Here is a 22,775-nt window from a genome sequence, read left to right as displayed (position 1 = left end):
AGTCTCCAGCTTTTCCAGTCTCGTGTCTGGGGGGGGGGGGGGGGGGGGGGGATCTGACGCTAAAGGTGTAAAAAAAGATGATACAGACACAGATACGAGAAGCAAGGTAGCGCACTCTGGTTCTTCTGTCTGCCCATTATCCTGTGATATCCGATGCTGGGCGGGATGATGGATGAGCTGTTTTGTGGTGAAATTGGGGGTTTCTCGGCAGATGGCGAAACAATGCGTCCATCCATAGCCATCCATATTGACTGTACTGTACTGTACTGTACGGTTCCTCTTGCTCGCTTGGTCCGGCAGTGAAACCTCAAGATTCCGGCATCTCATCCGGGCTTGCTTTGCTTTGCTTTGCTCTGTCTGCATCAGAATCAATAACGAGTATGGAAGTAGCATAATATGGAGCAATGTGGGCTGTTTCGTGAGTATGGAGTCATTTTCATGCTTCACTCTACAACACATCATTCTCACAATCTTAGTCAGGCTGTGCCTTTGGCTGGTATGTGCTAACCTTTTGGCACTTGCATTCGAATCTACTGTATTTCCATCTCGATCGATCTCCTCCAAGAACCAACGCTTAGAGGGAGTGTTTTTGTCTTTCCTCCGTCCTTGGTACCTGACCCTTATGCCTTGGACTACGTGGCAGCCTGTGTACTCTCTACTCTGGACATGTCGAAACCCTGTACCTGTCTGTGCCTGGCTATCATGCCTGACCCTGGGAAGGAAAACTTCTTTTTTGATCGGCGGGCTCGGGCCGGAGGTTGCGTCGCGCCGTGAATGGATGAGATGCGCTGTGTGTTGTGTTGCTTGTGCTGCCGGAAACTCACATCTTCCTATGTGACGTCGGCTCGCGCCAATTCAGGTTCAACCCTTGCTTGCTCCATTGTGCCTTGCTTGGTTCAAGGGACATCCTAATTATCACATCAAATACTTTGGTCCTTGACCTTGGTTGTTTCGGCCTGCTCCGCTAGGCGTGTCAATTCCATCTTCCCATTTGGATGGAGCCTGTGTAAGTCGAATTGAAGTGAGGGATGGCTCTAACTCATACAAAGAAAATGCAAGGTTGCAGAGTATCCATCGTGGCTTTGCATTACTTTGCTCTGCTTTGGAGCACACACAATGGACTTTGGTACTGCCAAAGCACGGCATTTGCACAACTGTCGATATTGACCAGTACCATTGGATCTCAATGTCTTGAGCATTTTGGTTTTGCTTTTTATTTCAAGCGTCTCAGCCAATTAAGCTCCCAGATCGTCCCGGGTATCATCTCGGCATTCTTTGTCTCTGCGGCTCTTCAGCATGTTTATCATAATCGTCATGACAGGGTAACATAGGCTGCTGTTTTAGAAACAAAACAATAGCCTCTGTATTCTTTTCTGCTCTCTTCACATTCCAGGACCAAGTCAGCGAGCCACGTCCAATCAAGGTCTCACCAAGAGAAACGAATTTTTTCATCTTGTTCTTGTTCAACGGCTTCCGGTTCGTCGCTTGGTCCGGGTCCCTGTCATGTCAGCGATTGAGGTGTGACAAAGGCAGGGCGGCTGTGATACGTGAGCATCCATGTCAGTCGTTGTGCAACGCGATACACATGCCTCTGGCCAAAAGAGGATACCGTACTGAAGTCAAACAAAGAGGATGGATCAGCCTCTATCCGTGCAAGCAAGGGAGTTCTCACAGCCCGTCAATACGACATCAGACTATACCAACACCCTTTCTTTATCCCTCATCTTCATCCCTGAGTTGCCTCCAAGGCAAACGCCCTTTGTTCTGTATCTGATGCCAGGATTAGGAAACATCCAGGTACCTCTGGTGTGGTTACACCACGTGGAATCATGCCCACCATCAGCAACTGCGGCTCAAAGGCCGAATGGACGTCTCAACGCCTCTTGCACCACTCGCTCACTCACTCGCCCAATGCCTGTGCCATTGACTACAACCACAGCCATCTCCGACATGCTGCAACTCTGTTGATGCCTTGTTTTTCACGCTGATATGATTTGATCCATCGGCTATTCCAACGTCGATTCGATAGGCTGTTACGTTGACACATAGGTCCCCGTTTCAGATTGAGGGATCATCGTTTATGCCGAGCGAGCGGCATTTCACTTACACGCTTACACGTACCTCACTCAGGCTCCAGCGCCAACTTTCTGACGACATTCTCCCTCTGCCTCTGCCTCTGCCTCTGCCTATGCCTCTGCATCGTCCAATAACGGAAGATCCGGCTATTATGGGTCAATCCGTCTTACACTGTCTCCCTTCAGTTTCCATTTGTAACGGTGGTGTTTACAAAGACCAATTGCCTTGCTGAGACTTCTGAGCAGGGTCTCGTCGTGCAATGCGAAGCCTGGCAATGGTGTTGCACCAGGAAAGGCGCCATGTCAATGCCATACAGCCGAGGATAATCTCAAAGGCAAATTTGAATCCCTACGACTACATACGGTTATCTCGCCTATGGGCAAATACACGGACGAGTTTCTCGCACGTCTGTCTGAGACCTGAAGGATGAAGGGGTGCGACCATTTACACCCGCGGCGCCCTTTGGGCAGCCATGTCTCTGAAATACCATGTTCTACCGCGTTCGCGACTCCAAGCCATGAATTCCTCTGCACATGTTTTGCTACTGCGTAGGTGGAGGCGGTGTCTTGTTGCCCACGAAGCCGGGACTGCATAGGACGTCAGCCCAGAACGCCTGTCTCGTACGGTCCAGCACGGCCGTACTGACTATCCCATGCTTAATATGGCATCTTTTCGTGCTTCTTATTCCAGTTTCCAAACTTTCAGCTAGACAAGGCATGGCCCCCACCGCCTTGGCTGGGCTGTGTGCTTATGTCTTACACAGATATGTACATACAGACGTTTTCTATCACAGTGTCGTTGCTTTTTTAGGCGCTTGGTATCTTTAGAAAGAGCACCGAAACATATTATAGCCTATCAATACCCGGTCCCCCGATGTGTTGATCTATGACAAGTCTTTACAAGCTTAGTAGAAACGAGTGGTTGCTACAAAAGTGCTACAAGATTGGATGGCGAGACGCTGTGTGTTAGCAGATCATGTTGCACTTATGCGATACTTGGGGTATACGTGATTCAGGGACTCAATGGGAGATTGATAATACATCGTGTTATATGAACATAGTTATGGCCATAGCTCCTAGGCACTGGCAAGCTATCATTGTCTCCGGATATGTGCATGCTCGCCTCGGTTGCCAAAAGTTGATAGATCCGTTTCACGATCCTCCCTCGAGAAACAACCAAGTACATGAGGCTGGCTCAAACGACCCTGGAATGGCTGAGCTGTAATTTTTTATCTCTGTGTTCATCACATCGAGATTCTGGAGCTTCGAGAAACTTTGTGGAACACGAGCTTAGGCCAGGGGTTGAAAAAGAACGTAAGCAGGGCAACATGTCTAACAATTCCTGGATCTTTGCCCTCTCTTGTTGGTAGCTGCGCTCTTCTTTTCTTTTTTCACGCTCAATAGCGCCTTGTCTTTAAGCCATCATGACGCGCACCACCTCATATGTGTATGGATGCATATAGGCAGGTCCCGCTCCTTGTCTCCAAGTTGTGCAACCCGAGTAGGCAGAGAGACAAAGACATGCCATTAACCGGGGAGAAAGCCGGTATCAGGAAGAGACCCAGGCGATTGGGTGTGTGTATTTGTCTCTCACTGATTTCTCTCATGCTTACATAGAGTACAGTTGCTTGTGAGAAATGTCTATGCCGTACTCATGACGTGAAGTTATTAGTGTAATACCGGATCAGGTCCAGCTGGAACTCGGATGCTCTGACTACCTTGACTAGGTAGGCGTGGTATGATGGAGAGAGATGAGACAGAGTCACAATAAACATTGGTCTCCAACTCTTACTCACGGTTATTCTCGTCAAGCCTCGGACATACATTGTGGTCCTTTGTTAGTGTTTGGTGCTTGTCTACAGTGGATAACGTTAACCTTTACATCCATAGCTGTGAGACATGAGCTTTCCCCGTCTCGTTCCCCCGCGTTGGAGGTGGAGTTTGGGCTCTCACGGCGTCCTTGGACGGATGAAGACGGCATGAAAAACACAGTCATCGAGTTTTAATGGTGTCGTTAAGTGGGAATCGCTGCATGTTGCGTTGCAAGAGGCGAATCAAGGCGTCAACTATCACCATCGCCAGTCACTGAGTGTCTATCCACATCAACGGCCTCATTTTGGCTTCATTCATTCACGTCCAGGGTGCTCAATTCCTTTATAGGATAACTCCCTCCCAGAATCGGGTATAGAGGCATGGCAGGCAAAGGGCCACTGGTTGCGAACAGACGTTGTCTTTTTTTCCCTCCCCAAGTTCCAAGCCTCTTCAGGTCCCGATCCCCCAAATGGTGACATTAGAGGGTCACATCCGCATTCATTATACCAGTTTAGACTTTTTTCCTCTCTCATTTTGCAGGACCAAGTGCTCCAACTGGTTCAAATCTCCTCCCCAACACACCACACGACACTAACTAGCAACCCCAGAAATTTTACGGGGGCCGGTTATCGCGGGGATGGCTTTCGTAAGCTCCAAACCTTCAAGGGCACGGCCGTTCGTGAAGCGAGGCCATCACCATCTGGACCACTCACCATCAACGGAGGCGCCCCTGTAGCGGGAGGCAAAAAGGCCAACAAGTCCAAACAGGACCATATCGAAACCCAAGCCTAAAGCGTAGGGTTCCTCCGTTGTGACCCTCCAGGTCAAGCTGCTATGGCCTCTCTCTCCCCTGCCCTAGGAGCACGCTAGGCTAAGACGTTATCAACGATCGTCAAAAGCTTGGCTCTTTGGAGAGGAGGAGTGGACGCTTGCAGGATCTGGGACCATCTAGAGTTTCGCCTATTCGATATCCCGAGAGATCTTGTGGTATCCCATCTCTGAACTATCTCTGTTTTTCTTCCTCAAGTTTTTCGTCAAGGAGGTCCGAGATTACTCCTAGTGTGATTGATTGATAGTCATGGATATAACTGAGACCATCCATCACAGCTGATAGTTCCTAATGGATCGTTCGTGGTGGTGGTGTTAAACCCGTGCCAGTTGTGGTTCATTTCTATTCGCCCGATGTTTTGAACCCTGGTACGAAAATTCTTTCCAGCAGCTCAGTTCGCCTTTCGATCTAAGGTGCAGCGGACAATTCGATCGGGAATAGTTTTGGGGCATGGCAGTTTACGCGAAAGCGAGTTTAATAACAAACTCTACTTACTGATACCCCTGACTGCAAATCTTTCCTTTCCTCAAAGGGATGCTCGTGAATGTTAGTTTGTTTGTTATTCACAGTGGATTCTGTCCCATGAGTCTGGTACTGTACGTATCGATTGTGAGCCAAGCCAATGGAACCTTTTGGTACTAGAAAGCTGAGATTGAAATGGCTGGCTGAAGTCGGCTGAAGTCGGCTGCATACATACATAGTATATCCACGATTGTGCCAGACATATGCCGCAATTATCCCGTCATCAAACGTAAATCGCATGTATGTCTGGGATTCACATCCAGTTAGATTCGTTTCTTTCTCTCTTGCAGGATCTCTATGACACCCTGATAGGGAATAATGCCCCTAGAGATAACAATTCACTATACTGCCCTGTCAGATTCTGTTCGGGTATCGGTATTGCATTGGATTGTAAGGGTTCAGGCACACACACACACACTCACTCACTCACAGACAGTAAGCACACCAGGGCCAGGCACAAGAGATGCATTCTTCGATTTGTTTTCAAGCCAACCTGCAGTAGCTTCACCACCTACAGGGCACCATCAGATGCACTGAGCTGGCTGACGTGGACATAGCATGACCAAAAGGGCATGACTAGCATATTCCTTTGTTCCTGTTGCGTGATGGGTCAACTAATCTGGCTATCTGTTTGATAACAACTGAACTGAAATCTCTGCAGCCGAGCGGCGTCTACCGGTGTCTCCTCTCAACTTGACCGACACCTTCAGCTTACCATCCGAAGACGGGCTGTCCATATCACTCACGCTGACACGCTAAAGCACCGGCTGTTTCCAAGGGTCCAGCCGCTTCAAACAATCCTTGTTTGATGTCCATTAAACAGCATTAGTGAATCCCCTCAACGTTTCCCCGTCCCCATAAGTCGGACCGTCTCTAAATTTTCACTCACTGAGCTGGGGGTTCAAGGGCCGTTGGATGGCATCTGCACCTTAAAAAAAGAATTTCGGGGCCCTTGTCCAAAATATCGGGACCCGGGCATGAATCAGGTCTTCCGATTGGTGAACTGGCCCCCAGACAGGATCTATCCGTAGCGGACCGCCATTTGAACTGCGACTACGGCACGACCAACACCAGTGCAATTGGATGGCTGATGGATACAGTTTTGCCTCACTTTTGTCTTCCGGCTCCTCTCTTTGCTCTACCGTAGGGGACGTGCTCAATATGTCTCCATCGGGCTTGTTGCATTTTTCTCCCAAGGACGAGACCGGCCTGGGGGGTCTTTGGTCCGAGTTGTCTGTCAGTGGAAAGCATCGGACTGAACCGGCTGGAGGAGGTCTTTGTTTGTGTCCGGAGAGGACCAATTCAACTACACGTCCGGTAGACCACCCTGAATCATTGGACCAAAACATCCATGGCAGCGTGTGCTTTCTCATAGACGTCCCGAAACTGTCTCGCCATATAGGGTAAGGAAAAGTAGGTAGTTATCAATGAGTTGAACAACCGTTGTAATGGCAAGAATGTTTAGAAAGATGCAAAACTTCCATTGGAACTGGCTTCTACATTGGGTACTCTATGTACCATGTAATCTGTAATCGTTGTGTTCGAGCCTGATTATCTGCCCTCGCTGTAATTGAACCAAAAAACAAGAGAACCTTTCCTGCTTCTGGGAGTTCTTGCAAGTCGAATCCTCAAAAAAAAAATTAAAAAAAAAGCAAGAGCGAACAGGTAGAAGTTCCGGCAAGATCAAAATGTGAAGGGAAGGGAGAAGCGAGGAGCAGAACACCCACAGAAGGAACCAAGAGTCAGGAGCCATCTCTTAAAATCTGCTTCTCTGATCCTGTGAATGATCTGAGCCATTGAAAACAAACACCAAATCCATACTCACATATTCAAGTATAATGGGCCTAAGCAACATCAATCCCAAGCATGTTACATATCCAATGAGGCTCGGCTCGGATGGAAAGTATCTGAAGCCAATCTTCGGCGAGGAAGAGATCCCAATGTTCCAAAGCGTCACACATATGGAGTGCTTCCCTTACCGGTATTGTTTCTTCGTCAAGAGCCTCCCCCCGCGTCCTTGGCCTCTCACAGTCAACGGACGTCCATTTACAATAACACCCAAGACTCCAGAAGACTTGTCTCTCACACCTATCAGGGGTAGCCATCAAAAAAGGTCCCAGGGAATGACTTCACTATTCCAAAATATCGAGTCTTAAGCATCAAACCCCAAGATATTTGTTGGGAACCCGGACCTACGTATTTGCGTCAACATCGATGCACGCCAAGATCCTTTCCAGGAGTCCTCGCTGCGAGCGATGGTTCGAGATGTAACTGAGATGTTTTCCAGTCATCCAACCTATCCGAAAGTTATGGAGGTCATGCTGACCATGGACCAAAAGATCGTGGTCAGCTTGGGCCGGGAGATTAATTTGAAGTCGAAGGCGAACCAGCTTCCACGCTACATTGCTTGCTGTGAAGTTACTTATACGGCGGTGGAAGATACTAGTCTCGAGCGATGGTCCGACTGGCACTCAAGACAGCTCACCGAATCGCCGGTGGCCTGGTAATGCCCCCAAACTACCCCTATTCCCTGGAACGAGCGTTCGTGGTTCCCAAGGTACTGGGAACCCGGAAGGGAGAAGGAATGCACCGCACTTTGCAGTCAATGTATCTAGTGGCGTTCTCATCAAGAACCAAGAGGACCAACATATGATGACCACGGCAGGGCGTATTGTTCGCCCAGGAGAAGTTGTAGGAACGAGGGTGTTCTTCTTCCAAAACAGAATTGGATTGGCTGTAGATGTGGTCCCGGGCACAGATGTTGCTCTGGTAAAGCTAGACGATGCTATCAATTACAAGAACCAGGATGGAACTACGACATTTACGCGGCTACTGGGCAAGGACCCAGATGATGCGCTTCCATGGAACTCTATTGTCAGTCTTGCTACACGCTGGCCTCCTTATACTAAAGGTATAATCGTTGCAAAGTCAGTCAGAGTCGTGCGTCATACTGCCACTACTCACTATCGAGTCTACCACTGGGCTTGGACTGGCCAGCCGGGGAATGAAAAAGGACCGAACCCTGCGCCAAGGGACCCAATGATTGGAGCTGCGGCGATCAGTGAGACCGGAGTTGTGACAGGACTGCTTCATTCCAACGAACACGGTCTTCGGGCAGGCTACTCTATCATGTTGAGTGCAAGTGAACTGGTGTATGTCGGTTACAGTTTAGTGACTTGAGCCCTCTGGCAAAGCACATAAGGTCAAAAATTCATCTGGACAATGGGCTACTTAAGATGGGCAAACTGTTTCTCAATGTCCAGGTGATAGGTTGAGAAGTGGTAGAGAAGTTTCGAAACCCCCCGATAGGGGAGATATTAACCTTGTTTCATGGGCTCAGCGGGAACATGAAGGCCAACCACCAGCCAGGTTCGTTACAAAGCATCTCTATTCACAGCGTTATCAAAATTTGTTGTTTAATCCAATCATGCTAAGACAGAAATGCTATTGCAATGCTTCCATCACTCGCTGTAGACCCAGATCAAGATACTCATCTGGATGGGAAAACACAATTCTGAACCAGCCTGGCTTCTCGGAACCAAATGCTTTACCCGAGGCCAGAAAGACTCTCGTTTCAATCAATTTGTCAATGACAAGATCCGTGATATCGTCAGTCTCAATCTTTGGGTGCCGTGCCTCGTAAGCCTTGCCGAGATCAACCCATAAGAAGAAAGCAGCGTTCACACCTGGAGCGTAATCGATATTGTTCTTCACTGCCCAAGAAACGACCCGAGTGTATTGACTTGATAGCTTTCTTTGGTTCTCGGCCAAGTATGAATCGACAAAGGCGTCGTCCTCCAAAACGTTGGCAGTGATGTGGTCGGAGATGGAAGATACGGAGCTGTACAGACCAACAGCAACTATAGCAGCGTGGAGGGATGGGTTGGCCTGAGATATAATGGCCCCGACTCGGATGCCATTGGCACCAAAGTCCTTGGACATGCCCCATAGAACGTGTAGCCTCTCAGGGTCAATGATACCTGTAGTGTCGATGGAAAGAGCAGATTCGAAAGGAATAGGGGGAGGGTGTTGATCGACAGTGTTCGGCCAGACTGAGAGGGCGTAGATCTCATCGCTGATAAAGTGAACCTGGTACTTCTGACACAGCTTCATGAAGGCAATGAGAGCTTTGCGAGAATAGCAACGTCCCAGGGGGTTGTGCGGGTGACTGATAACTAGACCGGCAACCTTGATCCCCTTGGCTTGAGTATCGAGAATGACTTCCTCGTACTTGGTCACTGCCTCTTCACAGAGAGGATCGATATCACCAAAGGCAACTGGGAGAAGCTTGGCCCCAAAACGATACGTAAGATCCGGTATAAAGGTACCATAGTAGGGTTGACCAAGCAATATCCCATCACCAGGGTTCGCAACCGCCCACGACAAATGCTCAATGGCAGCGCTACATCCGTTGGTCATGGAAATATGCGCTGGATCAATATCGCGGAAAGGCTTCAGATGCTTGTTCAAGAACCTAGAAACGGCCTGTTTGGCTCTTTTAGTACCCGTGGTACCATCTCCGTAAGTGAAAGCCGGGTTGGTCAAGGCCAAGTTATCATGAATGTGTTTTCGTAAGACATTGTGCATGAGGGTATTCTCAGCCACCCCAAGACTCACGATACCACCAGGATTGGTATTTTGGTCGTAGAGATTGGTGATAACTTCCCACAAAGCCATCCCCTTGCATGCCTCTTCGGCTTCGTGGGCGCGATTTGAGAGTGCCATTGCGTTTGACGGTGGCGTGTAAGTGTAGTGAACTGTTGTATTTCGAGAAAACATATGATAACTCTCCTCTGTATATCGGCTGCCGAACTACTGTGGCTACCGGTCACCGATAGCCGCGTAGGACAACATTCATAAAAACCCCGATCGTGACTATTATGTAAATTCCCCGTGTTCACTTTTACATACGGCGCGTAGGGCGTGGAATTTGGCAATTGGGTTCTTGATACTATCTCGAGGCGTCATGATCTCGCCTGAGTCAGATACGGCTTGGGTTCCCGCTGTGACATAGCCATATGACAGCACAAGGGCGCTAGAAACTTGGTGGAACAATGCATGTAACGACTTTTGTAAAGTGTATGATTTTTTAGCTAGGGATTGATGGATCAATCTTTGTTTCCGTTATCGCACTGCTGTAAATTCGAAGTCGATAACTTGACGTTGTGCAGACACAAGTGCTCACCAATATATACACCCAGTTACTCAAGCATGTACCACGAAAAGACCCAAGATCGATAACTCGAAGTATAAATGGGGTTCGTAAGAGATATTAATCTTCAAACTACGACAAGTTATCGCGATGCAACGAGGAAACACGACGTAGGACCTAGTGAAATTAACGAGCCATAAATCAACAACTCCTTTTATTTGTGTGACCTTATATTAACACTAATATCCTTTCCTCTATATCTTCTCTATTTCAAAGTAACAAGCTCTTCAGCGCTCGTGGGATGAATAGCAACACAGCTATCAAAATCGGCCTTTGTGGCACCCATCTTGACTGCAACACCAAAGCCCTGCAGCATCTCACCACTACCCAATCCCATAATGTGAAGACCGACCACCTTTTCCTTAGGTCCAGTAACAATCAGCTTGTAGTTTGTTGGTCCCTTCTGCTCAGGCTCCATCATGGCATAGTACATGGCTGTGAAGCTTGTCTTGTAGACCTTGATGTTGTCCTTGCCGTACTTCTCGATGGCTTGGGGCTCGGTGAGACCGATGCTGCCGACTTCAGGGTGCGAGAAGACGACTGAGGGGACGTTGCTGTAGTCGAGTTTGAGGTTAGCAAACTCGGGACCGCCGAACAGACGGTGTGCAAGACGGCGACCAGCTGCGATAGCGACTGGGGTCAGCTCAACTTCCCCGGTAACGTCACCAAGAGCGTAGATGTTGTCGACTGCAGTGTTTTGGTACTCGTCGACGAGGATATGTCCCTTCTCGCCAAGCTTAACTCCGGCCTCCTCAAGACCAATACCCTTAGTCTCAGGAGTGCGGCCAATAGCCCAGATCAGATTGTCGACATCGCTGACAACACTCTCGTTGCCCTGATCATCCTTGTACGTGATGGTAAGCTTTCCGTTGGAATCCTTCTCGACCTTGCTGGCCTGCGAGCGCTTGTGCAGCTTAACACCGAGTCTTTCATACTCCTTAGTGACGCTCTCCTGAATCATGGGATCGAAGTTTCGAAGGAAAGTGTCGTGGCGGATAAAGAGGTGAGTCTCCGTGCCAAGGGCATTGAACATGCCAGCAAACTCGACGGCGATGTAACCAGCGCCGACAATAGCAACCTTCTTGGGCTGTGTCGAGATATCGAAAAAGCCATCACTGTTGGTTCCGTACTCGGCGCCGGGGATGTCAGGGGGGATAGTAGGCTTGCCGCCGACAGCGACGAGGATCTTCTTAGCGTTGACGAGGACCTTGGAGTTGTCGTCGAGTGTGACCTCAGCCTGGTTCTTGGAAACGAGGCGCGCCCATCCGTGTAGGTAGTCTACCTTATCGTTGTTGAGGTTTCGCTCGTAGATGCCGTTCAGACGCTTGATGTAGGCGTCACGCTTGGTCTTGAAGGTGGACCAGTCGAAGGGAGCGGTTTGTTCAACGGAGAAGCCATAGGCCTTTGCGTCGTGGATGGCTTCGGCGAGGGCGGCGGCGTTGTAAGTGACCTTCTTTGGCACACAGCTAGGTTGCATTAGCGTGAATTCGTATTGCATATTGCATATTGCATAGTTCATCGGTACGCACCCAACGTTCACACAAGTTCCACCGAGTCGCTTGTTTTCGACAATAGTAGCCTTGACGCCAAACTTGCTGCTGGCCATGCGCGCAGAGGCAAGACCTCCACTGCCTCCGCCAATGACGAGGTAGTCGGTCTCCTTGGTGATGGGAGCCATATTGCGCGCAGATGTAGAGAGATGGCGGGTAATTGAAGCTATTCGCAGCGGGGTCGTTCTCGAGGACGAAGACAGGGTTGATGAGCGTAGGGAGTGGGCTAGAGCTTGCATGAGGTTGCCTCGAGGCTTAACCTTTTGTAATTGGTATGGAAAGAGTGGAAAAGAGATTGGGAGGGGAATGACGTCTTTTAAAAGGGACCAAGATAGGACATTAGATGCGAAGGGACGAGAATGAGAAGTGGTAGGTAGTGGTTGTGGCGGGGTTACTTGAGATTGACGGAAGCGGATTGGATGGACGTGATTTGAGAAAAGAGAATTGTGTTATTAAGACAATCAATGGAGGGTTGAGTAAGCAAACCGACTTCAGTTCAAGAATTGGTTGGTTGATATCAATGACGAGCTGCAGAAGAGAGATGATTTCAAATCCACCCGCATTGAGGATGATTTTTTGATCCCCGAGCCTAGGTAACTACAAGCTCCGTTAGCGGGGATGGTGGTTCACAGTGGAGGCCATGCCGAGCTCCAGGGTCCCTTTTTGGAGTCTGATGATGGTGTCAGGTTCCAAATCAGATCAATGGGTATGGAATCATGTTTCAATTCAATTCGATACGTCCTCTCACTTGCTCAGTTCTATCTTAGTAGACTACCTAATACTTCCAGAAGTTCTGACATAAGCCTCGCATTAGGCTACATGGATTTCAGTTCCGAGGCTGATTACAAAGATAAAGGCGATACCAGACGTATTTGGTCGCCCATTCATGATATTATTTCATGGCACTCTGAGACTTTTAGCTATATCCTGAAATATTCAGTTTTTAGTCATGACTGGGGCCACTATAGCCTGGTCACATCATAAACGCCGATGATGGTGTATCTCGAAACTCTTCTAGGGGAGGAAAGAAAACACAGGACCTCAATCCTAAATGACAAAAAGACTGAGGTAATATAGCCTAAGTTTAGGATAATTTTTGCTAAGTTTATTTTGACACCCTACAGCGAGGTTCGCTGTTTTCTTGCCCCCAAGGGCTCTTTCACTTCATGCTCGAGTAGGGCTGGATGGGCTATAAACTCTGTAAACCCCAAAGACCTTTAACGGAAATGATTGAACTTACGATTAGGCTAAACTAGGCTTCACCACGTCAAATGAGACATCTTTTGAGGCCTCGGAATCCATGGATGCACATGTAACGAGAAGCCTCGCATATGCATGCATATCCGGCAGCATGGTAGCACGACACCAAGTCTTGCTGTCATAGAGTCTGGAAACTGGAATTAAATGTCAACCTTTAAATCTTTTAGTCTCCGTTTTCTTCAAGTATTTGTAGAGCCTCAGCCAAACCTCTCTCATGTGGCACAGATCGTTCTCCTTTTTTTTAATGGTAGATGCTGCATATATTCAAACTCATGTTCCTGGCATGTTGTGCAACGTAATGGTTTGGGGCGAAATTTCTATAATAGACAACAGTAATAGAAATAGGACGTTGAAGAACATGAGCCAAATCAAGCAGCATGCTATTCACATCATGGTGTTTTCTTCAATATCATCCATTCAAGCGTCATGACGTACAAATGTGGAGCTTTGATATGGAGCTGAATATCGACAGCTTGAGCTTGAGCTTCGGTGGCCCTCCCCTCGTGGCTTAAACCCTTGCGTAGCCTGTGAGACTCTGGCGTGAGAGAGGACGAGTTTCAAACTTCCAGTGCGCCTCTAGCGGATGATTGCTTCTGTCAAGGTTCTTTATCCCCTGTCACGTCCCGCCGGCTTCTGGTTGGTTACTGGGCAGCCCATCACCACCTCTCATTTGCTGCGTTGCTCCCTCTCGACTTGGCAGCAGCAGCGACCAACCCCCCCATAATGGTCCAGCCCAGGCTGACGATCCAATCTCCATACTGAAGCGAAGCACAATTCAACCTCCATCTTGTCTCCTCAACTACATATTCTCCACGCCCGTTATATCGGCTTCACTATCGATCGCTTTATCGGCTGTATAATCGATTACTGCGACCCATCACTGTCGTATACTCGAGAACCTTAATATCTCTCCTGGCGCTATCGCGATCCATCGTCCGTCTCTACCGTCCTGAGCTTCCATAGCTCGTATACGCGATCATGGCGGCTGATGAAGGTACTTGAAGCCCACATCCAATATTCTCTATCACACAAAGCTGACAAACCAGCGCCAAACCTGAACCTCTCCCCTGAGGAGAAGCGCACTTATGGACAACTCTTCCGACAGGCCGATTCAGACAGCGTCGGTGTCGTTGTCGGTGAAATTGCTGTCAGGTTCTTCCACAAGACAGGTTTAGACTCCCGTATTCTTGGCGAGGTAAGTTGATGATATAAATGATCCTCCTACTGACTTGAAATCAATGCTGATACTCGAATTAGATCTGGCAGATCGCCGACAAGGAGAACCGAGGTTTCCTAACACCAGCTGGCTTCGGTATCGCCTTACGACTCATCGGACACGCACAAGCTGGCCGCGAGCCCACACCCGAGATCGCCCTCCAACAAGCTCCCCTTCCTCGTTTCGATGGCATCGTTCCTCAAGTTACAGGTGCCGGTGGTATTCCTCCGCCTCCGCCTGTTCCCGTCAGCTCGCCGCCTCCCCCGGCCGCTCTTCAAGCCCAGAGCACCGGCGGGCCGATCCGCATCCCACCCCTGACTCCTGAGAAGGTCGCTCAATATAGTGGTTTATTCGAACGTCAACCTCTTCAAGGCGGCCAGCTTCCCGGCGACCAGGCCAGAACCATTTTTGAGAAGTCCGGCCTACCCAATGAAGCACTGGGAAGAATATGGCAGCTTGCCGACACTGAGCAGCGTGGTGCTCTTGTTCTGACCGAGTTCATTATCGCTATGCACCTTCTTACCTCCATGAAGACAGGAGCTCTGCGATCTCTCCCTAGTGTCCTCCCCGCTGGTCTTTACGAGGCTGCATCACGCCGTGGTCCTGCCTCACGCCAATCTTCGACTGGTCCTGGCATCTCAGCCATTCCTCGACAAGTCAGTGGAACAGCCCAGGTTCGCACCAGCAGCCCTCTCGGTCGTCCTCCCATGTCTCCTCAACAGAGTGGTGCTAGCGACTGGGCTGTGACACCTGCCGACAAGGCTCGATTCGATCAAATTTACGCCGACCTTGACAAGGGGAACAAGGGATATATCACAGGAGAGGAGGCTGTCACTTTCTTCAGCCAGTCTAACCTTCCCGAAGACTCCTTAGCCCAGATTTGGGATCTTGCCGACACAAAATCTCAGGGTCAGCTTTCGCGAGACGAGTTTGCGGTTGCTATGTATTTGATTAGACAGCAGAGAAGCGGCCGTTCCGTCCCTTTACCAACTACTCTGCCACCCAATTTGGTTCCCCCTAGCATGCGCACCCAGATTCGACCACAGACTGCTACGTCCGCCTTTGATCCGCCTCCCCCACCTGTCGTACAGGCTCCTCCTCCTGCTCCCAAGTCCGCTTTAGATGACTTGTTCGGCCTTGAATCAGGCACGTCCAGCCCTGCCCCCCCTCCCCCTGCTCAGGCTCCAATGTCAACAGGGGGTTCCAACGCCAACGATCCTTTCGCCGGTGGTTCTGCACTCACACCTACCTCTCCCGTTAAGCCATCCCTTACGGGAACCGGCGGTTCAAGCTTTAAGCCATTTGTGCCGTCATCCTCATTTGGTAGAGGCTTGACGCAACAGCCTACTGGTGGTTCAGCTGGTTCTGGCCAGAAGCTTCCGGCACCTTCTGCATCCGAGGACTTGTTGTCAGATAACGATGAGGCTAGCAAGAACATCTCAGGGGAAACCACAGAACTTGCAAACCTTTCTAACCAGATCTCATCTCTGTCCAAGCAAACCCAAGATGTGCAGGCCAAGAGGAATACTACTCAAAATGAACTGAACCAGGCCACATCCCAGAAGCAGAACTTCGAGCAGCGACTGGCTCAACTGCGCACCCTTTATGAGAAGGAGGCGCAAGATACTCGTGCCCTTGAGGAGCAACTCAGCAATGCACGGAAGGAGACCGCCAAACTTCAGTCTGAATGCATGGCGCTTGAGGGAACTTACCGTGATACTCGGACGCAGCATCAGCAAGTATTGGCAGCTCTTCAGGCGGACCAACAAGAAAATACCAACCTTCGAGAACGAATTCGTGTAGTCAATGGAGAGATCGCGCAGCTCAAGCCTCAGATTGAGAAGCTCAAGTCTGATGCTCGCCAACAGAAGGGACTGGTCGCCATCAACAAGAAGCAACTGTCCACTACAGAGGGCGAGCGTGATAAGCTAAAGGGAGAAGCGGAGGAGCTCACCAAGAGCATCGAGGATCTTCGGTTGGCAAACACTGGCTCGCCAGCGTCTGCTTCGGCTCAAATTGCAAGCCCAGCTGCCTCAACCTCTAGCGCCAACAATCCCTTCTTCCGCCGCACTGCAAGCACTGATATTATGGGTGCATTTGCTTCTCCTCCTCCAACTAAGAATGTCTCTGACAAGTCTTTCGATGACCTCTTTGGCCCCTCATTTCCACCCAGCGCCTCGGCCACTCCTCCACCACCTCCACAGACCTCGTTCAAGCCCCAGCATACTGGTGCCTCGACCGCTAGTGCTGGTTCATACAGCACCCCTCCTGCCGCGAGCTCTCCTATCATGAGCCGCCAAGCAACTCTTGCTGCTGAGCCCCCTGCTCCCCCGGAGTCAAGGCAGATCAGTTCCAGCTTCTTGCCCTTCCCTGACCATACTGAGTCGCTCTCATCCTCTCGCCAAGTGTCACCCCCTGCTTCGCGTGCAGATGACCCTCTCCATGGTTCAGCCACCCCTGTTCCCGGTGACCTGAAGACTTCTGACAGCCCTGCCGGTGTTCCTGGTGCGTTCCCTGGCGACGAGCTTGATAAGTCTAATGCCAAGGACGTAGCCTCTGCCTCTGCCTCTGACGACACTACCCGTGAAGCTGCTAAGAACGAAGCACCAAAAGCAACCGAGCCTGGAGATCCATTTAGCGGTAATGATGAGGCCAAGGCCAAGGCCGACTTCGAGAACGCATTTGCTGCTTTCACCACTGCTAAGAGCCATACCAAACCTTCCCCTGAAGCGAACAAGTCATCTGCCTTTGATTCGGAGTTCCCTCCCATTTCAGAGCTTGAGCGTGATGATGATGAGGAGTCTGACTCAAGCAGTGACAACGGAGGCTTTGATGATAACTTCACGCCTGCATCACCGCCCGCCAAGCCCTTTGGCGAGAAGGCAAACGCAGGAGAGTCACCAGAAGCTACTCACGCAGTCCCTGCCAGCACTTCACCACAGCCAGTCCAGGGAGCCACCCCTCCCTCAGAACCCAAGGCCCCTAGGTAAGTGGTCGATCATGTTCAAAATTTTGATGTCAAGGGTTAACATAAACCAGTACCGAGCAGCCTTCATCTCCTGCAACCGTGACTGAAGCCACTGCTCAAAAGTCATCGGTTGATGATATCTTTGGCGCGGCAGCAACCGGCACTGCCCCTGCTTCGCAACAGCCTGCCCCTTCAAACCCCCCTCAGACTAAAGGTGGATTTGACGACTTGGACAGTGACTTTGAAGGCCTAGAGGATGCTAAGGAAGGCTCAGCTGATGAGGATTTTGCCAACATCTCTCGCTCCGGACTGGACGACTTCAACCCCGTTTTTGATAGCAGCCCACCCGGAAGCCAGACTAAGACTGAGTCCACTGCGTTCGGCAACGAGAGCTTCGACTTCATCTCCCACAGCTCAACTGGCGCTGCTCAGCCTGCTGTGGGAACCAACCAGCAGAAGGCCCCCGAGGCCCATGACTGGGATGCTATCTTCTCTGGTCTCGACTCCCCTAGCGCAACTGCTGCCCAGCCTGCTTCCAACGAGAAACCAGCGGGCGCTGAGTCCCATCCTGGTCAGCAGGCTCTGAACCGCACTTTGTCAACTGAATCCGAGCATGATGATCCAATCCTGAAGAGCCTTACAAGCATGGGCTATAAGCGACCTGAAGCTCTCGATGCTCTCGAGAAGTATGATTACGATCTTGACAAGGTTAGTTGAACTCGATCTACAAAAAGAAATCCTTCTGACGTGTACAGGCGGCGAACTTTCTGGCTAGCCGCTCATAATAAACACAACAGAGCTGTCTCGGATATTATCTTCTGAAAGAAGAGCTTAATGCATACTGCATACTTGTTTCCTTGCTATTGTTTTTGTCTCCATCCTCATGACTCCTTTGTTGAATATTTTTCTTGGCAGCGAGATTTTCCTTTTACGTCTGGTCCCATTGGACATGGGCTTGTTCTCCTATCATCTATCATCTGTCCACATTGTAGTATCATGAAGACTGCTTGTTTGCTTAAGCCTGTATTGATTTCGTCTTTCATGTTGCATGCTTTGAGATTGCAGCTGTAGAGATACAGTTTTGTGTCGCGCCGATATAATCATACAGATAGAGCAGACACCAACTAGTTACAATAATGAGCTATTCAAACAAGCGTAAAAATCATTGTCGCTAACAGGGCATGAAACGATGCCCATCATACACAATTGCAATCACCATCTACCTTTTTCAATTTAAGCGCGGATCATGACTCGTCCCCGGTTACTTTACCCTGCTCATGATAGTCTCTGGTCCACGCCCACTATCGATATTAGCAGCCTCCTTCTTGACCGCGCCGATCCAAGACCTCTCAAAGTCATCTCTTGACTTCAGTACAGCCTCAACCCACTGCAAATTTAGGTCCCAATAAGCCATCTTGAACGTCACGTAAGCGTCCACGATGGCATCCCGGTCAGCTGTCAACAGACGCAAGAAGTGTTCTGTGACACGCCAGGTCTCCTTGATAGAGGCACCAATGTCAGGGGAAGGGAGTGTGCTGAAGCACTCGAAAGCTGTGGAGATATCGTTGAACAGCTTGTCCTGAAAAGGGTCGGTACGACGGAACTTGGCGCCCTTGTTGCGCACAGCAGATAAGTAGCGAACAAGGAGCTCCTCAGCAAAGATCTCAACGAAAATATCGACCAGTGAATGGTGCAGCACATGGCGGTAGTCGTTGACGTACTCCTCGAATGTCACCACCATCTGCTTCATGGCAGTAGTTGTGTACCATCGAGGTGTAAAGAAGTCAGGCATGACGGTACCAAAATCAACAGAGAAGATAAGTTGAGCGAAGCGGTTGATACACCATGTGCTGAAGTCGACGTAACCGTCACGCAGCGTATTAACTTCACTCTCAATACGTTCAAGGTACGCGGGTGTGACATGCTGCTCGACAAGACGACGGAAGCTTGAGAGGTATGCAAGACGGTTCTCGTCCTCGTTGTCGTCGATGCAGGCGATCTGGTCGTTTGCTGTAGCCACGAGCCAATCCTGGAGAGCCTGGAAACCCTCGAGTTCGGGGATCTTACCCTCCTCGTAGGGGATAGCCTCATCTTCAAGCATAGCCTGCCACGACTGCTGACGAGTGCGTAGACGGGCAAACATAGCGTCGATCACACCCTCGACCACATCTGCGCGCTGGGAGTTGGCAGCCGTGTCCACTTGCTCGCGCAGCATTCGCCACAGGGCGACAAAGTTCTTGGTTCTGAAATAGCCATACTCATCCTGATCCAAATTTGAGCCCTCGACGTTGCGCTCTGCGAGATCGCGCTTCTCTTGTGCAAATATTCGGTCAATCCACTCATCGAGAAATTTAATGATGAGCTCACGAAAGTCGCGAACAAGCTCCGCCTCACGGTTGTCGATAACATGGGGTATAAGCTCTTCTTGCTTTAGACCGATCTTTGCCATCTTTCTGTAGTACTTCTCTGGGAAGCCCACGATTTCCAAGGTATGTGCTGACGAAGCCTCATTGCCGTCTACCATACCGACCAGGAAATCATGCATCAGCTGGTGATATACGCCAGCGTACGTCTTTACTATATTCCACTTCTTTGGCATAAGGTGCGACATTCCAACCTTGACGACGTTTAGATCGTTGAAATACCACTTCATGATCTTGTCCAACTTGGTCGGATCTTCGAGGAACTCTTCTTTTGCTCCTTCGAATTGTTGCTCTGCGCTGAGCCGGATAGCCTGTATGAACTTCTCCTTATAGCCACGGACCTTCTTAGCGCCGTCTGTGATACTCTGAAAGCGGGTTGCCATTTCTTTGTGATCTTTGAGAGCTTCCTGCAGTGCTAGTACACGCTGGTCACTGGACTCCTCGGCCTCCATCACCACTGCGAATCTTACAACAAGCCCGTTGTTATCCTGGACAACGAGGTTAATGAGATTCAGAGCAATGATGCCAACATGCTCATCGAACCAATCAATCGTGTCGTCTAGCCTCGAAAAGTAGTCCACCAGTGTCGCCTCAAGACTCTCGTCCTCTGCGCGTTGTATTTGTTCCATAGCATCGTCACGGATATTTCTCAATTGGGTAAGTTCGTAGTGGCACGGCAGCAGATTGGGCATGTTGTCGCTGTCCTCGTCATCTTCCCGAAGCATCGACTCGACACGCGATATGCGGTCGTTAAAGGTCTCGAGGTTGCGGCGCATGGTCTCGACGGCGCCAAAGTTGCGGTGTGCTTGTGACACGAGGTTGATGCTCGCAAAATCCTTTATCATATTCTGTGACTCCGAGCACAGCTTGTCGATCTTGATCATCTCCTCTTTGATCATCTGGACCGTCTTCTGGCCGTCGCTCAGCCCCGTCATACCCGACTGTGTCGTCTCAAGCTGCTCGCGCAGGCCGCTTCGGAGCTGGCCATCTACGGTGCCCTTTTTACGTGAGAATTCCAACTTGAGCGCAGGTATCTTGTCTAGATCGTCGGGATGCCGTAGCAGCTCTGAGAGCTTGGGAGCAGGTGTATCGTCCATTGTAGCGGCGTCGGCGTCGGCGTCGAGGGGTTCCGCGCCCAATCAAACCATGATGCGGGGGTATCGTGTCTTTTGTAGTGCTAGAACTTTGGTGCTGGTGTCTAGATATCGAATTCGTTGGGCGCAGGTGAAGGTTGAAGCGAGTGTGTCGAGTTGGGCATGTCAAAGTCAACGTCGCGGGGAGCTACTGGTATTCACTGTCCCTTACTGTAGGTCGTCCCATCATGTGGCTGACAGCGGAGCACAGCCACTCTCCCCAATGAGATTTCAACACCAACGACAGTATCATGATAGAAAGCAGCAAAGTAATTAAGGAATTTTCAAATAGAGAGATAGTTTGTAGAAGTTGATGCAAGATAATTTGTTCATTTTGGGGTATCATTATAGTTATGTCTCGACGAATGTCTACAGTTCAATCTTAGTCGCTATCACTTCCAGAGCTACTCGTCTCATCATCGTCATCATCCTCTTCTCCAAGGCTCTGTTCGGCAATCACATCACCTTCCTCAAGACTCACTCCCTTGAATTCAGTGTTGATCCCATCGTCTGACTCATTGCCCTCCTCGTCACTCCTGACCTCACCCTCTTCGACATCCTGACCCTGATTTCTTCTTTTGTTCGGTTTGGACGGGCCTTTCTTTCCAGGGGGGTTTTTCCTCTTGTTACTTTCCTGAGGGGCCTTATCCTTGGGTCCAAGTGCGAAGGTCTCAGGAAGGCTCTGATCATGGTCAAGAACCCATATTGTGGGAAATTCCAGCACACGCGTATTTCTCAGTACTTCTCGCAGGCAGTCCTCGGGGTCGAGTCTAGTGACAACAGAAGGCTTATCCGAAGGGGTCCGGAACTTTGCGAGAAAGAATTGGAACTGCTTCTTCTGAGCTTCTATCTTCTCAGATGGCCACAAGCCTGGCTCTGTGTCGTTATGATTCGTCCAAGTACCTGTAAAGGGATCTTGGAGCGCAAATGACCCAGAGGACCACGTGGAGTTCACCAAGTCCTGTACTTGTCCGTCCGTACCTGCTCGTGGGGTCTTCTTGGCCTGTCGCCCTTTCGCCTTCTGTTGTTCTTCTAGTGAAGTATAGTATGCTTCGTATATTGGCACATCATCCATAACCTTCGACAACACCCGGACCTTCTTTGGCTCTGCATCGGGAAGATGCTCCAACAACATCCACTCAACTTGCCAATTGATTCTGTTGGTTCGCCGATTTAGTGTAGTATGGTTCTCCTTCTGCCTCGCCATACCCAGCGGCGCGCACACGATGGTGATATTCAGCTTCCTCAATCGTGCAGCTAAAAATCGTTCAAAGGTTCTGCCTTTAGCTTCGCGTAAGACTCTTGTGACGAGAACCTTGCGCTTGCGCCCATCTTTTCCAGGCTTCCATTTGACTTCTTGGACTGTCATCGGTCGCAATTCCTCCTCTTGCACGATACCACGCTCTTCAACGAGAAGCTTCTCGGCGCGCTCGACAGAGCGCTCAATTCCATGGAGGAAATTGTAATCATGATCGACACCGGCCGGAGTACGAAGTTTCGATGGAGCCATGTAGGCTGTTGCGTCGCGTTCGCCGGAACATTCAGACCACGCTTTGTGCTTCTTGATACACGCGAGGGAACAGGTTCGAGCACCGCATCTTGGGCATTTGTATTTCGGGGTCGATATGTGGCATATTCCGCAAAGAGATGTTAACAAAGGATCAGCCATTATAAATTGCGACAATTGAGAACTCTGGGTGAAGGAGTTGAAGAAAGAGAAGAATGCGCCAACACTTTCAATGGCCAGACGGACGTCGCTAAAGGAAACTTTTTAA

At 49.9% G+C, this 22,775-nt stretch overlaps 6 protein-coding genes; 2 read left to right on the top strand and 4 right to left on the bottom strand.

The window, feature by feature from the left end:
• Positions 1-7,076: 7,076 nt before the first annotated feature.
• Positions 7,077-8,418, top strand: FFUJ_13424 (uncharacterized protein; the record flags this gene model as incomplete). XM_023576108.1 has 3 exons in its annotated part: positions 7,077-7,335; positions 7,396-7,583; positions 7,678-8,418. 3 exons carry the CDS (start codon positions 7,077-7,079, stop codon positions 8,416-8,418), a joined length of 1,188 nt encoding a protein of 395 aa, XP_023429309.1.
• Positions 8,419-8,682: 264 nt separating this feature from the next.
• On the bottom strand, positions 8,683-9,963 carry FFUJ_13423 (related to 1-aminocyclopropane-2-carboxylate synthase 2; the record flags this gene model as incomplete). The annotated part of the gene is made up of 1 exon (XM_023576107.1): positions 8,683-9,963. One exon carries the CDS (start codon positions 9,961-9,963, stop codon positions 8,683-8,685), a length of 1,281 nt encoding a protein of 426 aa, XP_023429308.1.
• A 692-nt stretch (positions 9,964-10,655) lies between these two features.
• On the bottom strand, positions 10,656-12,128 carry FFUJ_13422 (probable glutathione reductase (NADPH); the record flags this gene model as incomplete). XM_023576105.1 has 2 exons in its annotated part: positions 10,656-11,916; positions 11,980-12,128. The coding sequence occupies 2 exons, from the start codon at positions 12,126-12,128 to the stop codon at positions 10,656-10,658; spliced, it is 1,410 nt and encodes a 469-aa protein (XP_023429307.1).
• Positions 12,129-14,238: 2,110 nt separating this feature from the next.
• On the top strand, positions 14,239-18,229 carry FFUJ_13421 (related to EDE1 protein; the record flags this gene model as incomplete). XM_023576104.1 has 5 exons in its annotated part: positions 14,239-14,254; positions 14,307-14,455; positions 14,518-17,462; positions 17,516-18,152; positions 18,200-18,229. 5 exons carry the CDS (start codon positions 14,239-14,241, stop codon positions 18,227-18,229), a joined length of 3,777 nt encoding a protein of 1,258 aa, XP_023429611.1.
• Positions 18,230-18,705: 476 nt separating this feature from the next.
• On the bottom strand, positions 18,706-20,964 carry FFUJ_13420 (related to protein transport protein SEC6; the record flags this gene model as incomplete). The annotated part of the gene is made up of 1 exon (XM_023576103.1): positions 18,706-20,964. The coding sequence occupies one exon, from the start codon at positions 20,962-20,964 to the stop codon at positions 18,706-18,708; it is 2,259 nt and encodes a 752-aa protein (XP_023429306.1).
• A 418-nt stretch (positions 20,965-21,382) lies between these two features.
• On the bottom strand, positions 21,383-22,669 carry FFUJ_13419 (uncharacterized protein; the record flags this gene model as incomplete). Its single annotated transcript, XM_023576102.1, has 1 exon — positions 21,383-22,669. The coding sequence occupies one exon, from the start codon at positions 22,667-22,669 to the stop codon at positions 21,383-21,385; it is 1,287 nt and encodes a 428-aa protein (XP_023429305.1).
• Between the last annotated feature and the right edge of the window lie 106 nt (positions 22,670-22,775).

Source organism: Fusarium fujikuroi, chromosome FFUJ_chr04 (genome assembly GCF_900079805.1).
Source record: "Fusarium fujikuroi IMI 58289 draft genome, chromosome FFUJ_chr04".
Taxonomy (NCBI): domain Eukaryota; kingdom Fungi; phylum Ascomycota; class Sordariomycetes; order Hypocreales; family Nectriaceae; genus Fusarium; species Fusarium fujikuroi.
The sequence above is the reverse complement of the archived record's forward strand: the minus strand, read 5'-3'. Positions and strand labels throughout refer to the sequence as shown.